Source organism: Peromyscus californicus, unplaced genomic scaffold (genome assembly GCF_007827085.1).
Source record: "Peromyscus californicus insignis strain IS unplaced genomic scaffold, ASM782708v3 Scaffold_6__1_contigs__length_162567912, whole genome shotgun sequence".
NCBI lineage: Eukaryota > Metazoa > Chordata > Mammalia > Rodentia > Cricetidae > Peromyscus > Peromyscus californicus.
Genome location: NW_026294584.1, coordinates 3,166,370 through 3,180,299, shown reverse-complemented (window position 1 = coordinate 3,180,299; position 13,930 = coordinate 3,166,370). Strand labels below are relative to the sequence as shown.

Below are 13,930 nucleotides of genomic sequence, written 5' to 3'. Positions count from 1 at the left end.
ATGGCATGTTCCTAAGAGACACTCCTGTCCGTGGTGGTTGACTCCCACCGTTATGGTGGTTGTCCTAGCTGAATGCCTGGCCTGTGCTGAATGGGGGGTGGGGGTAGTGGAGGAAGATAAAGAAACTTTAGATGGCAGTTGGCTATTTTATTTGTACATACATAAATTCATGCTGTAAAAGCCGAGTCTAAGGAGAGTCCTCATTTTTCCTTAGAGAGTTTCCCCAAACTGTGGCTTTTTCATGCAGTTAGAATATGTGAATTTTATAAGAGGTAATTGGCTATCCATTTGTATTATCTAATGTAGTAATTTGGTTGTACATATTTAACATAGATATTAGTAGGGAAAACTGCTTTCCCCTCCTGTTTTTGTTCTGTTTTTCTTCTTGACTGTCTTTGACGCCCACATCTCTCTTACTCCTGGAGCCGTGTTTTAGACATCATGCAGATTTCCAGAGCACCTCACTGCCAGCGACACGGCTTGTGTCACTGAGGAAACAGTCTCAGTGAGGAACTGTCTGAGTCAGGTTGACCTGTGGATGTGTCTGAGGGGAATTCTTTTGAATGTTCATTGATGTGGAAGGCCCAGCCCACTGTGGGCAGCACCACTCCCTGGGCAGTGGTTCTGGGCTGTGTAAGGAAGCTAGGTAGGCGTGAGCCTTTGAGCACGTCAGCAAGCAGATTCTTCGGTGGTTTCTGTTTCAAGTTCTTGCTTAAGTTCCTGCTTCCTGCCCCAACTTCCCTCAATGATGGACTGTGACCTAGGTGTATAAGCCAAAACAACACAAAGCAAACACCCGCCCCCCCCCAAATCCAACAAACAAAAATCCAACCCCCAAACCTTTCCTCCCTCAGGTCACTTCTGGTCACAGTATTTGTCGCAGCAACAGAATGAACTAGAGCACTCGCCTTTGTTTGCATCCCAGCCAGCAGGAGTACAGCCTCTGTCAACTGCTGTCCTGCCCTGTCACTGGCTGTTTAGTTTTGTCAGAAACTTGGAGTACTCATCAAACATTTCTTTAGTTTTATACTTGTGATTCAACATAGTAGCTCTCCTGCTGTCTTGCCTTTTCAAGTGATCAGTGTGTTCAGAAGGATAGGTGTGCGTGTGTGGAGTGTGAACGTGTGTGGAAGACAGCTTTAGTATCAGGTGCCTTCTACTGTTGCTCCCTGTCTTACTCTATTTGAGACAGGATCGCTCACTGAACCCAGAGCTCACTGACTGGCCAGGCTGGCTGGCCTGTGAGCCAGACGGATCTGCTTGTCTCACTCTGGACTTACTCCTGGAGTGGTGGACACTGCCATGTCTGACTATTTTATGCGATGTTTGGAATCTGAACTCAGTTCCTCAGGTTTTCATAGCAAGCACTTTGCACACTGAACCATCTCCTCAAATCCCTCAAGGCATTTTCTTAGTTTCTAATAATACTTTTTATCAATCTGCCATTGATAGAAACGAATACCCAACTGGTCTGTAACAAGCTGTGTGAGAAAGCATTAGTAGGTAACAATAAACCTACTGAGCTCCGGGGAAGGTGATGCCAGAAACTGCCTCAAAGGAGGGAAAAAAGCTGGGCTGCGGTGGCACACGCCTTTAATCCCAGCACTTGGGCGGATCTCTGTGAGGCCAGCCTGTTCTACAGAGCGAGATCCAGGACAGTTACCAAACCTACACAGAGAAACCCTGTCTCGAAAAACCAAAAAAAAGGGGGTGGGGGTGGGGAATCCAAAACAGAAAAATTAAAGACACTAAATAAAATGATGTTAAAAGAAAGACAATCTCCCACAGACCCCCCCCACCCCCAAACAAAACCAATCTCACAACACTGGGTAGGTAGCCGAGCATCCTAGAAGGTGAGGCAGGAGTTCCAGGGCAGAATCGAAAGCATGCCAAGTGAAACAAAGTAAACTCCTGTAATCCCAGCATTCCCGAGGTACCAGCAGAGGGATTAGGAATTTGAGGCCACCCTCAGCATTGCTGAATTGAAGATCATCAGCCTGCTCTGCTTGAGACCTCTCAGAACAGAGAAGCAAAGAAAAGCGCAACCATCCACCTACAGATGAGGAAGTCAGACGTGGCCGCAGGGGCAGCGGACGGTGCAGCCTTGCCTGGTCCTGCAGGGCTGCAGTAAAGTAGCGTGCTCTCTTTCCTGCAAGAACCACATTGTTGGCAGGTGACAGGCTCTCCGGCCTTGCCTCTGGCGGTGGGGGTGGAGGGTGAGGGGCCCTCGTGCCCTGAGTTTCCGCCCCTGGTCACAGGTGTGAGCGCCAGCTTGCTCCTCCTTCAGGCCGACCCCATAGGCCAGGACCTTGCAAGCCACTCTGCCTGTTAGCTCCAGGACTGCAGCTGGCCTTGCAGTCACCAGAACCAGGAAGTTCCCATTTTGAGTGCCGCTGGGTTCAGCAGTTTCCCCTCTGGGGATCGTTAAGACATTTTTATAAAAATACCCAGGACTCATAATTTGTTAGGTCATATCCCGGAAACTGGCTAATGTGCCCGGTTGACTCTTAAGAAATGAAAACTGGTTGATTCCAGACTGCTGTGTGATCCCCAAATTGTGCATTAATATTCCCAATACAGTAATTGAGGGAGAACCTAACTGTATTAGAGTCATAAGAACTTAACTCTTGGGAGGGGAGCCTCTGACCTAAATTTGGACATCTGTGGTAGGCCCCTTCCAGCCCCTGGCCACAGACTGACTCCTAACTGCTTTTATGACATTTGCTCAGAAAGGACATCAGGACCAAGCCAGCTGTTGGCTGTGCTCCTCCATTGCTCTTGGGGAATTGAGATTATGTGCTACTGGTAGGCACTGTCAGCCATGATACATGCGCACCAGAATATCTTTATATTTTCACACACACTGGCTGCCACTGTGCTGCAGAATTGGGCAGACAGTGAGTGGGGGCTTTCTGTGGTGATTTAGACCTAGAAGCCAGAGAGTCTATGGAGCTGTGCTAAAAATAGCTTCACTGCAGGCACGTTGACCTCTGCTTCATTGTGGGTTCTTTATCTTTTTTTTTTTTTTTTTTTCATTTTTGGTAATGAAAACTAAAGCCTCCCGCGTCCCGTCAGTTGCCCTACCACTGAGTTACATACCTATGGCCCGATTGTGAGTGTGAGAAATGTCCTAGTAAACCTTAGGAAAATTAAGAAATAGCTGATGTAGTAGGAAACACACACTTTCAAAACCCAGCTGCACCTATTTGCAAATGATGCTGTCTAGGAGGAGGGGGACCTGTTGGAGGTCACGTGTCAGGCATGCTCCTGTACAGTCAGGGGTGCACAGTGACAGCACCCATAGAAACCATTTGCATTGTCAATACGGTGCTTCCCTTCCCCAGTGCCTGCTGCTGTTCCCAGGGCTCTCAAAGCCTTCGCTTTTAACATGGGCGTTCTGTGACTGGCTCGAAAGCAGCTTCTCTCAGGTGTGGAAGGATGTGGAAGGCGGGTCGATTGCTCCTTTAGAGCCACTGGGCCACACATAGCCCCAAAGAAAGGAACTGGGGACTAGAATTAGTTTAATGTCACCCCAAGAGACATCATGATGATGGTAGAATTGTTCTGTTAACCCACAGTTGCTGTAAGTTGAGACACCAGGCATTCTTTTTCATGGTTGCTTGAGAAAAGAGAATGTGTGCTATCCCTGTTGTTATGACTGAAATCCTCCCTTTCTCTGTAGGATCAAAGTGCTTAACTTTGCTGGTTGAAATTCATCCTGTCAACAATGTGAAGGTTCTGAAAGCAGTGGAGAGCTGTATTTGGGTACAGGTAAGCAAGCCTGCCACCTATCACTTGTCTCATTAATCAGAAGGTGTGACCTCTACGGAGGAAGGGCTTGTTTACAAAGTGCTTTCACACACATTAGCTCATTTGACCCTCCAAGCACAGTTCCAGATGTGAAGGCTGCAGAGTTCTAGATGTGAAGGCTGCAAGCCTCAGTGCTTCCCTTGTAAACATGGAGACAAGAACTCAGACCCGGCTGTCTCAGCTCTGCTATGCCTGTAAGGCAAGGTTTTCACATGATAAAACATCATATAATAAAATAACTCTGTGGTAAGCTTTAGAATTGTTTATTTCACATATTCACCTGGTTGACAGACTAATTATCTGATTAATGATAGTAAATTCCTGACTTTAGTAACAGCATGAATTGCTACAGAAGCAGTTTGTGGATAATGTGGGTGGACAAGTCATTTTTTATTTGGAGATTCCATCCACATGTGTGCATTCTTGTGCTTATGAAGGCTTATTTGCAGTTCAAAATTACCACTTATGGCACTTGGCTAGGCATTTGCTGAGCGGGTGAGTCACTTGCTTGTACAGCCCCAGCTGAGGTGATGCTCTGACTTGTTTCCATGCTTACATTGTAGACAAGAGGTGTTCACTACCTAGTGCCGTGGGTTTTTAACTTTTGTGCTTTTCTTGTGATGTGACTAAAATGACATCCCAGTGTTTTGTTGAAGTGTTGTCTAGTGTTTCTAAGAATACAAAGGTTGTGATGTGTCTTACAGTAACGTGTGTGTTAACTAAATAAGCTTTATTCAGGTATGTTATTGATCTGCGGGCCATAAGCTCAAAGTTAATGAATCAATAAGATGTGTGACATGAGGTGTATTTCAACAGAAACACACAGACAAGAGTATATATTCATCTGTTTACAAGAGTGTGAACAGAGGTTTGTAGGAACCTAACCTGTTTGGCCTGTGATCAAGTTTAGTATTCAGTACCCAGGGTCCTTGGTGGTTACCAAAGCGAGGGTTGATTACACACAAACGTGCTAGAGCATCATTTCCCGTGCCTAACTTTACGCTCTGCTGTCTCTTAATCTCTCCTGTAGTATCTGCTTCAGCCCCAGACTGTAGTTGTTTTACTACTCTTTATTCTCTGGGGACCCTCCACTCAGATCCCAAATAAATACACATGGAGGTTATTCTTTCTCATGAATGCCCGGCTTTAGCTTGGCTTGTTTCTTCCAAGCTTTCCTAAATTATCCGGCTGTCTTTTGCCTCTGGGCCTTCTCCTTTCTCTACTTCTGTATAGCTTTCTTTACTTCTTTCTCCGTGTCTGGCTGTGTAGCTGGATGGCTGGCCCCTGAAGTCCTCCTCCTTCCTCTCTCATTCCTTGATCTTCTTCTTCTAGATTTCTCCTTCATTTTATTCTCTGCCTGCAAGCCCCACCTATCCTTTCTCCTGCCTTGCTATTGGCCGTTCAGCTCTTTATTAGACCAATCAGGTGTTTTAGACAGGCAAAATCACAGCTTCACAGAGTTAAACAAATGCAACATAAAAAAATGCAACACAGGGCTGGAGAGAAGGCTCAGTGGTTAAGAGCACTGACTGCTCTTCCAGAGGGCTGGGGTTCAATTCCCAGCACCCACATGGCAGCACATGACTGTCTGTAGCTCCAGTTCCAGGAACCTGACACCTTCACACAATGCACATGAAATAAATTTAAAAAGAAAAAATGCAACACATCTTTGTGTCATTAAACAAATGTTCCACAACATAAACAAGTGTAACATATCTTAAAATAATATTCCACAACACCAACCTGCAGCCAATGAGCTGCCTCTTCCCTGTGTCAGGGGAGGGTCATCTCCCCCCCCCCCCCCCCCCCCCCCCCCCGCCCTCCCCTCCCTCCTCCCCTCCCCCCTCCCCTCCACTCCCCTCCTATCGGTTCTTCTGACCCTATGTTTGCCTAGCCCTCCTGTTGCTTGCAGACAGGCCCCAGCCTGGAAGCTGTTTCTCTCTCTGGGAACTGACTCTTCTGCACTGCTGCAGTGTGTGGACGGCCGTGAGGCAGAGCACACTTCCCTTTCCTGGCTTGGTTTTGGATTCCCAACATTCGCACCCAGGCAGGGTGAATGATCGTGACAAAATTAAAGGATGAGGACAATAAAGGGAGCTGGGGCAGAAGAGAGTGCTTTGTTGTCTTTCATTGTGCTGCATGGGCTGGCCTGCAGCAGGCTGTGTAGACAAGCTGGCCTTGAACTGAGAGCCATGCCTCTGCCTCAAGAATGCTGGGTTAAAAGCGTACACCATCAGGTCCCACAAGAGCTTTTATAAGTATATGGTTATACAATGTTGCAAATAGATTAAAAGCTACTTGGAAATCATGAAAAGTGGTTAAAATGGTGAAATTCCTGTTATATGAATTTTGTCTCAGCTAGAATTAATTAAAAGTACATAATACATAGCTATATTTATTGGCCAAAGACAAATGTCTCCACCCAAATGAAATAAACCCCATGCCCATTCCTTGGGCCCATCCCAGCTCCTTGTCCTACCCCTGTTCCTAATACCCTCACCTCTAGAGGTGAGGACCTCAAGCCTCCACCCATGGCACATTTACCTTCTGCTCTGTCCCTCTCCCTGGCAGAGATGCACCCCTCCACAGTCCACCAAGTCTGGTCTGTACTGTGTTCTGTCTCCTTTTTTAAATCAGCCATCTACAGTCATACATTTACCTATTTGCACTGGCAGTCTTGGTCACCAATGTCAGAGGAACTACAGTAGAAAGTCCTCTCACATGTCACCCCTTGAGAGTTCCCTCCTGCCTGAGGTACACCAAGAGACACACCTTTCCACACACCTACACTCCATCCAGGACAGATTCTCAGTCTCACTGCATTTGTGAAGCTGTTTCCCTAACTGCACAGTGACTGCATAGACTTACTGTGGATTGATTTAGAATGCCAGAGAGCTGTCCTAAAAGTAGCTGTATTTGAAGGCTGTGTTTTAATTTTCAGGCCTTGCTCTAGGGCCACCTCATAGTGTCAGAAGATAACCACCACGGGTCTTATAAAATCACTTCTCATGGTAGCATGTGAAGACCAGACAGGCTCACAGATCAGCAGTCCTGGCTCTTGTGTCCCTCACTGTCCTACGCAGGCATGCTGCTCCTGCAAACATTATGAAGCCTCCTCCTCCTCTCCCTATTTTTTTTAAAGTTCAAGGATAATTTTATTAGAGTTTAGAAGAAAAACATACCAGGGCAGGTAAACTATAGCTCTTAGTGGCTATCCAGAGGAGAATGGAGGAGAGAAGGGGAAAACAGCTTCACTACTTCAGTTGAGCCGTCATGGAGATCAGCACGGTAGCAGCAGTCACATGATGGGGAGTGATGTTCGGATTATTAGAGAGCCCAACCTGTTAGGGTAAGCATGCCAGGAGAAGACATAGAAGAAAAGGAAAACATGTCTGTGGCTCTGTAAGAGACTGTGCTGGGGGCAGGCATTTGGGAAAGTAAAGTACCTTCTCTCATTTAAGGGATGGTTGTTCCACCCATCTCTTTAGCATGGCTTAAAGTGAGCCTGCTTTTCTAGGGCTGGTCCTTCCTTTCTGAGGGGCACCCTCGGCCAGGTCATGGACCTATCCACCTGGATTAACTCTTAAGGAGGCTGACACATTCTTCCTGGACACACCATCTTCTTAAGAGACAGCTCCTTGTCTTGAAGCCCTGAGCTCTATGGTCACATGTGTGGTGCTGTTCACCTCAGACCTTTCAACAGCTCCATTGTGCAGGGCGTCTTATCTGTACACACTCTAGAAGTCATTAATAATAACTCTGTATTACTTTTGTAGCCAAATTCTATATTGCTGTCTATTGTGTAATTTTAGGGTTGTTGCTGAGAAGAATGTCATACAGCTAGTGGTTTGCTCTGCAGTTCTAGAGGGAGATTCAACAGTGATTACTTGAAGAAATGGATCTGTCCTACTTCTGGTCTATCATGGAAAGTAAAGGCAACAATAATAGAAAATCCAGTGTCTATGAAACTGAGCCATAAACAGTTACGTCCTTTTATAATGTTTTAAGTTTTTTAGGTGCCAGGGAACAAAACGCACTGGTATAACTCCTAGTAAGCTGCTTTAATATGAAAAGGCTGGCTTCTTGTCTGCCACTCTTCTGACGATGAAAGGATTGAGCGCTGGCACCGTCTCATGCCAGTTTTCCTTCATTATCACAGCCGGTAGGGTCAGCCTCATGCCGTGGGCAGACACCCAGTGGAGAGCATGCTGGCGGTGTCCTGCTGCTCAAGCCTTCTCTTCCCAGTGGCAGCTGGCCTGACTTCTAACCATTTGCCACATCATGACTCCCTGTTCTTTCTTGGAAAGTCCCTGGTGACTTTGTTCTTTGTGTCTCAGATGTGGGAGTCTGGAGATTGCAGCAGGGACTGTGTTTATGTGGTTCTCAATCATATACTAGGCTTAGTTTCACAATTAATGTACTGACCCCACTTGGTCTGTGTGACATAAAACATATTGTATGAATGTCATTTGCATCGCTTCTGACTGGCTTGGAATCAAACATTGCAAACAGGAAGCATCATCGCTGGAGGCACTCCCCCTTTGTCTGTGCTCAGAAGAATGGTGATAAAGTTGTACCTGGTGTCAACCTCCCCTAGAAAACTGAGATCCTCAGGGGTTCCTTCCTCTACTTGCTTGACCTTTGACATGTCTACATGTGATTCCCCTAAAATATTCTGTGGTTCTCAGTTCCTTGCATAGCATGTAGCAGTAACCGTAATCAAACAACTACCGAAGTACCAGTACAAGCAAAATAGTTGCTTATGTTTTTTACGATTCCCTTTCGACAGTTCCTCTACCCACATGTTGAAAGTCATCTTCTACAGAACCACCTGTTACTGATTTCAGAAGAGAAATGTAAGTGTCTCTTTGGGTAATGTACAGGGGTGCGTGCACACAGTCTCCTAGTGAAAGGGGAAGTCTATTGAATCGGCCGGATACCGTTACCATTGCCAAGGGTCTGCTTACCTCTGATGTCCATTTGAGACCTAGAATTCCTGTGAGAGCTTTTCTGAACCTCTGCTCAGTTTCCTTGTCTTGGGAAAGGAATAGCTCGTGTACACATACATGTCCAGTCTGTTGACTTGTACAACAGTTACACTGTTTGTTTCCTTGAAGATGCCTGCCTGTCAGAGTGGGTGACTGTGATCAAGGCTAAGGGGCTGGGGTGGAGAGAAGGAAGGAAAGGCTTGGTTGCTAGAAGAATTCCGGGCAGATCTAAAGCACACAGTTCCATGACCAAACTCAAGCAGAAGTGATGCAAGAGGTTATGGCCTTTCAAGATGTTTTCAGATTTGGGAAGGAGTGCAGATAAAACCCACTGGTACTTACCAACAAGCAGGCTTTCATGTTGTGAGGTGAAACTATGGGTTGACTTGCGTTTGGAAGGACAGGTTGCATTATATTTATGTTTAGTTTCTTTGTTTTGGCTCAATTTTTGGTACCACATTTTGTTTTGTAATTAGAACCAGCAGAATATAAGTGTGACTAAACCTAAATTGTTACTGTTACTACAAATTGAATTAAAGTGTTACAGGTTTTGTTCATGTGATGTTGTCCCTAAAAATACCTCATATCTATATCTATCTATCATCTATCTATCTATCTATCTATCTATCTATCTATCTATCTATCTATCTATCTATCTGCATTTCTACCTATATTAATATATATATATATATATATATATATATATATATATATATATATATATATATATATATATGGAAATTAGAGGTGAACCCCACTACTGAGACTCTTGTTAGTCGTATCTAAGACTGATGATACAAGAGTGGCAAACACTTGTGGAGGGAAGCAAGGCAGCAGAGGGCTATATGCTTCATGGATTATAACACTAAGGAGAGAAGTAAATGTGGGTCTGGGAACACACTGTCAGCAGGGGAGAGCGGTGGGCTTGGAAGTGTCGCAGGATCCCTGTGTAGCTGTTAGAAGAACAGCACTGATGGTTTTTCCTGAATGGTAAAATATCTTTCTTTTGGTTTATTTTTTAAAGATATTGATCGGTTTCATATCCAGATCACAAGAGAAGATGGAAACAGAGTGGTAAAGATTGAAATCCTTTTCCTTCAGAACTCTCTTCTAGGAGGGTCTATGTCTCTGGCTTCTAAAGACAGATGAACTCCATTGACACGAAACATTTCTTTGATGTCTTTTGAATGACAGCCTTTCTGTTAGAACATGTGAAGCAGAATAAAGATGTGTGGAGGGGTTAGGGACCCTCCTCTCTACCTCACACCCAGTGGGCCCTGAGTCTCTCCACAGTCTTGCTTGCTTTTGCCACCTGTCCAAGGTTAGACACACACACAGGGGAAATCAATTGTTTGTATCAAATAGAATCATAATGTGTAATTTAATGTCTGCCTTTGTGTTTGCTATTTTACTTAGGTTAGCAAGTAGAAAAATAACTACTGATCTGTCTCTAACGTTTACGTATGCACACGTATCGCAGATAGGACCATGACTTCTGTACTCTACCACCCTCCCTTGGTCCGGCATATGTCCATATTCTTCTCCATGTTTATAAGCTTATGTTTATTCCACATTTATCTCCACTTGTGATAAACTCTGGCTTGGTTTATTATTAACATGTGTATAATTATCTCTAGATGTCTCTAAGCCAGCTAGAATAGCCTCAGTTTATTTTCTGAGGAAGTGCATGGTAGTCCTTGGCAGTGTGTCTGTGATGTTTCAGCCAGTCTGCTGTGTTTGGACCTTTACATGTTGTACCTGTGTTTACACGTTTACACGTTGATACCTTCATTTCTTTGGCCTTAATCCTCAGATATGGATGACTGGGTTGGTGGGATATGCATTTAACAAGTTTCAGGAGGGTCTGCTAGCTGCTTCCCCAAAACCTAGTTTTGGGAAGTGCAAGAGTATCAGGTAAATTTACCTTCAGCATTTCCCGATGTCATGGGTGTGAAATCCTACTGCCAGCTTAGTCTGTATTTCTTTCACTGTTTATTGAATTTGGGCATCTTCTCTGATTACTATTTAAATTTGCTATTAGGAAAATTTATTGATTATATCCTTATCTGTTTTTCTACTTGGTTACCTTTACTTGAGAATTTTTATGAGCTCTGAATAGATATAGCTATTAAAATGGTTTATTCAATGTTTAGTCTATGAGATAACCTTCAATTTTTTACACTTATTTATGGTGATTTGTGGTATGTTTGAGAGTGTATGTATATGTGTGTGTGTATGTGTGAGTGTATATGTGTGTATGGGCAGATCCGGACGCAGCTATGAGAACATGGAGGCGTTAAGCACACGTTAGATGGGAGTGAGCTGCGGCTGTGAACGGGTGGGAAGATGTGGAGCCAATGGTGCTGTGGGGAGAGCGAGACGGCGGCTCCTCCCGCTGCCCGACAGCACGGGGACCAGGACGGCCCAGCCAGAGTCTTCTGCCCACACTCGGGGCGGCTTTGGTGGCAGCTCCTATACGGTGTGTAATTCCACTCTTCACCAAACATGACACAGTGCCACCGCCGCTCCCTAAGTGAGGTCACCCCAGAGGGACGTGGGCAGGCCAGAATCCGACGCTCATTTTGTCCCACGGCTTTGGCTGAAAAGATTCCCAAGCCTGTTCCCCCGACCCAGAGTTCATACAAGTAGAGACAGGTGGAGTTAGAGGGCACTGACAGGTGCCCTGGGGTCCTTGGCATCACTTCCCACGGCCCAGTGGTGTGGACCCAGGAGAGCCAGACACAGCGCCGTGTGGGCCCTGCGCTGTGCTCACCTGAGTTCCGGCAGCACCGACAAGTTCCTTTCTGGTTGGAGAGGGTTCAGGCCTGAAGCTGCACCCCTGGAGGCTCCTCTCCAGGTCCAGCTCAGGGTCGAGGGTTTATGTTTTACGGTTTGGTGTTTGCTTGGTAGGCATTTTGAGGAGAATGACTTGGGCCTGGAATTTCACATGCTAAGCACATGCTCTGCCACATACTAAGCCACTGAGCCATATCCCTGCCCTTAGAAAGTAAACTCTATTTTTTTTTCTTTTTTTTTTAGTTCGGTTCTTGTTTTGTCTCTCGGTCTGGCCTGGAACTTGTGATCCTCCTGCTTCAGTGTCCTGAGTGCTGGTATTATAGATGTGGACTACCATGCCCAGTTTGTGAGTGCACATGTATGTAGGTGTGTGTTTTGTGTGTGTGCATCTGTGTATATGCTGATGTGTGCTTGTATGTTGGTGTGTTTGTGTGTTCATGCTGGCATGTGTATGTGTGTTTGTGTGTTCTTGTATGTACGTGTGTATATGCTCGTGTGTATATGTGTGTGTGTGTGTGTGTGTGTGTGTGTGTGTGTGTGTGTGTAGGCCAGAGATCAAACTTGGGTGTGATTCTTCAGATACCATCTATTTTGAGATAGGGTCTCTCGCTGGCTTGGGGCTTGCTAATGAGGCTACACTGAGCAGCCAGCTAGTCCTAGGGGACATCCTGTCTCTGTCTGCTCATGCACTGTGCCTGCTTTTTTTCCTGTGGGATCTGAGGGTCAAGTGCAGGATCTCAGGGTTACAGGACAGCACTTTACCCACAAGCCAGCTCCCATCCTCTGGAGCATGCATTCTTAGCTCCTTCTGTGAAGTCATTGTAAAATCTGCTGATATGTAAAGAAAAGTGCCAGACGTTAGGATTCTGGGCTTCACAGCCTAATCTAGCCTCTCTGGGTCTCAGTTTCCCCAAGAGTGACCGTACACTTCTGACCCTCATGAGGATAGTCATGTGCCACAGGCCTGGCTTGTGGGGCCTGGGTTAGTGCTTCCTGTGTTAGGCAAGGACCCCACTGAGCTATGTCCCCTGCCCTGATCCTTTGATTTTAAATTTCTATTGTTCTTTGAGACATTTTACATTTAAAACATTATTAATGTGCTCTTACTTCATCTTCCTTCATTTCTAGAAGCAGTCCTTGAGTAATAATAAGTTCTAGAAACACTCAAGACTCGTAGAGTCAGGAGGTGCTTAGGAGGATGCACGCTCACTGGGAAGGTCCTAAGGTGTAACTAATAGAAGCACACAAAAGCCCCACAAATACAGAGCCGAGGAACTTTGCTTTTGTATAGGGATTCTGAAGTGAGGTTTTGTCCAAGAGGCAATCCAAGTCAGATCTAGAAGGGTAAGAGTCAAGTATTGCTGATGGATGGGAAATGCCATCCCTTTATGTGTTGTGAAACGCGTAAAGGAGAGGCCATGACCAAAGCCACCGGTTGGTGAACAGCTCGCCAGGCTCTCCAGTGCTCTCTGTTAGGCCTGAGTGCTCCCTAGCCGGGCTCTCCAGTGCTCTCCGTTAGGCCTGAGTGCTCCCTAGCCGGGCTCTCCAGTGCTCTCCGTTAGGCCTGAGTGCTCCCTAGCCGGGCTCTCCAGTGCTCTCCGTTAGGCCTGAGTGCTCCCTAGCCGGGCTCTCCAGTGCTCTCCGTTAGGCCTGAGTGCTCCCTAGCCGGGCTCTGCAGTGCTCTCCGTTAGGCCTGAGTGCTCCCTTGGCATCATGAGCCTTTGTCTCTGGAGACCTGGTCAAAGGGGTATGATTGCAGCAGGAAGGTATAAACTTCTGTGTACACATGTTTGTGGAAGGTGTGGCCTCTGCAAAACTGCCTGTTAAGCTGAGAAGAACAGAGCACAGGGCATTAGGAAAGAGGCAATGATGCCTTAAACATTTTATAGGAAAAGCATTTATGTTGTGGATGTGGGGGAGGTGCTAATAATAAAGTAGGGGCATTTACATGTGTCACAGGGATAGGATATGTGTAAATAAAGACTTAAGATGTCATTTTTAAAAATACTTACTTATAAAATCATTTTGTCCCTAGGTAATTAGAAATTCTAGCCATCTCCTAAGAGACAGAATAGCTGAAGATTTTATTTGGGCTCAGTGGGATATGTCAGAGCAGAGAGTATACTACATTGAACTGGAGGTAAGAATTAGTCCATGGGTACCTGTTTCTATAGAAACAATATAATTTTGACATCACTGCTGTGTCCTGAAAAATGTTTGAGATTTGTTTATTTTTATTTTATGCATATGGGTGTTTTACCTGCCTGTATGTCTGTGCACCATGTATGTACAGTGTTTGAAGAGGCTAGAAGAGGGCGTTGGATCCTCTGGGACTG

General features: G+C 45.6%; 1 protein-coding gene across 5 annotated transcripts in view; it reads left to right on the top strand.

The window, feature by feature from the left end:
* The window catches only part of Gsap (gamma-secretase activating protein), a 98,992-nt gene that overhangs the window by 24,730 nt on the left and 60,332 nt on the right, over positions 1-13,930 (top strand). For all 5 annotated transcript variants that reach the window (XM_052720643.1, XM_052720642.1, XM_052720645.1 and 2 more), the window contains 4 exons: positions 3,683-3,771; positions 8,600-8,666; positions 9,823-9,872; positions 13,630-13,734. In XM_052720643.1, coding sequence (XP_052576603.1) covers positions 3,683-3,771; positions 8,600-8,666; positions 9,823-9,872; positions 13,630-13,734 — 311 coding nt within the window. The remainder of the gene's footprint in view (positions 1-3,682; positions 3,772-8,599; positions 8,667-9,822; positions 9,873-13,629; positions 13,735-13,930) is intronic.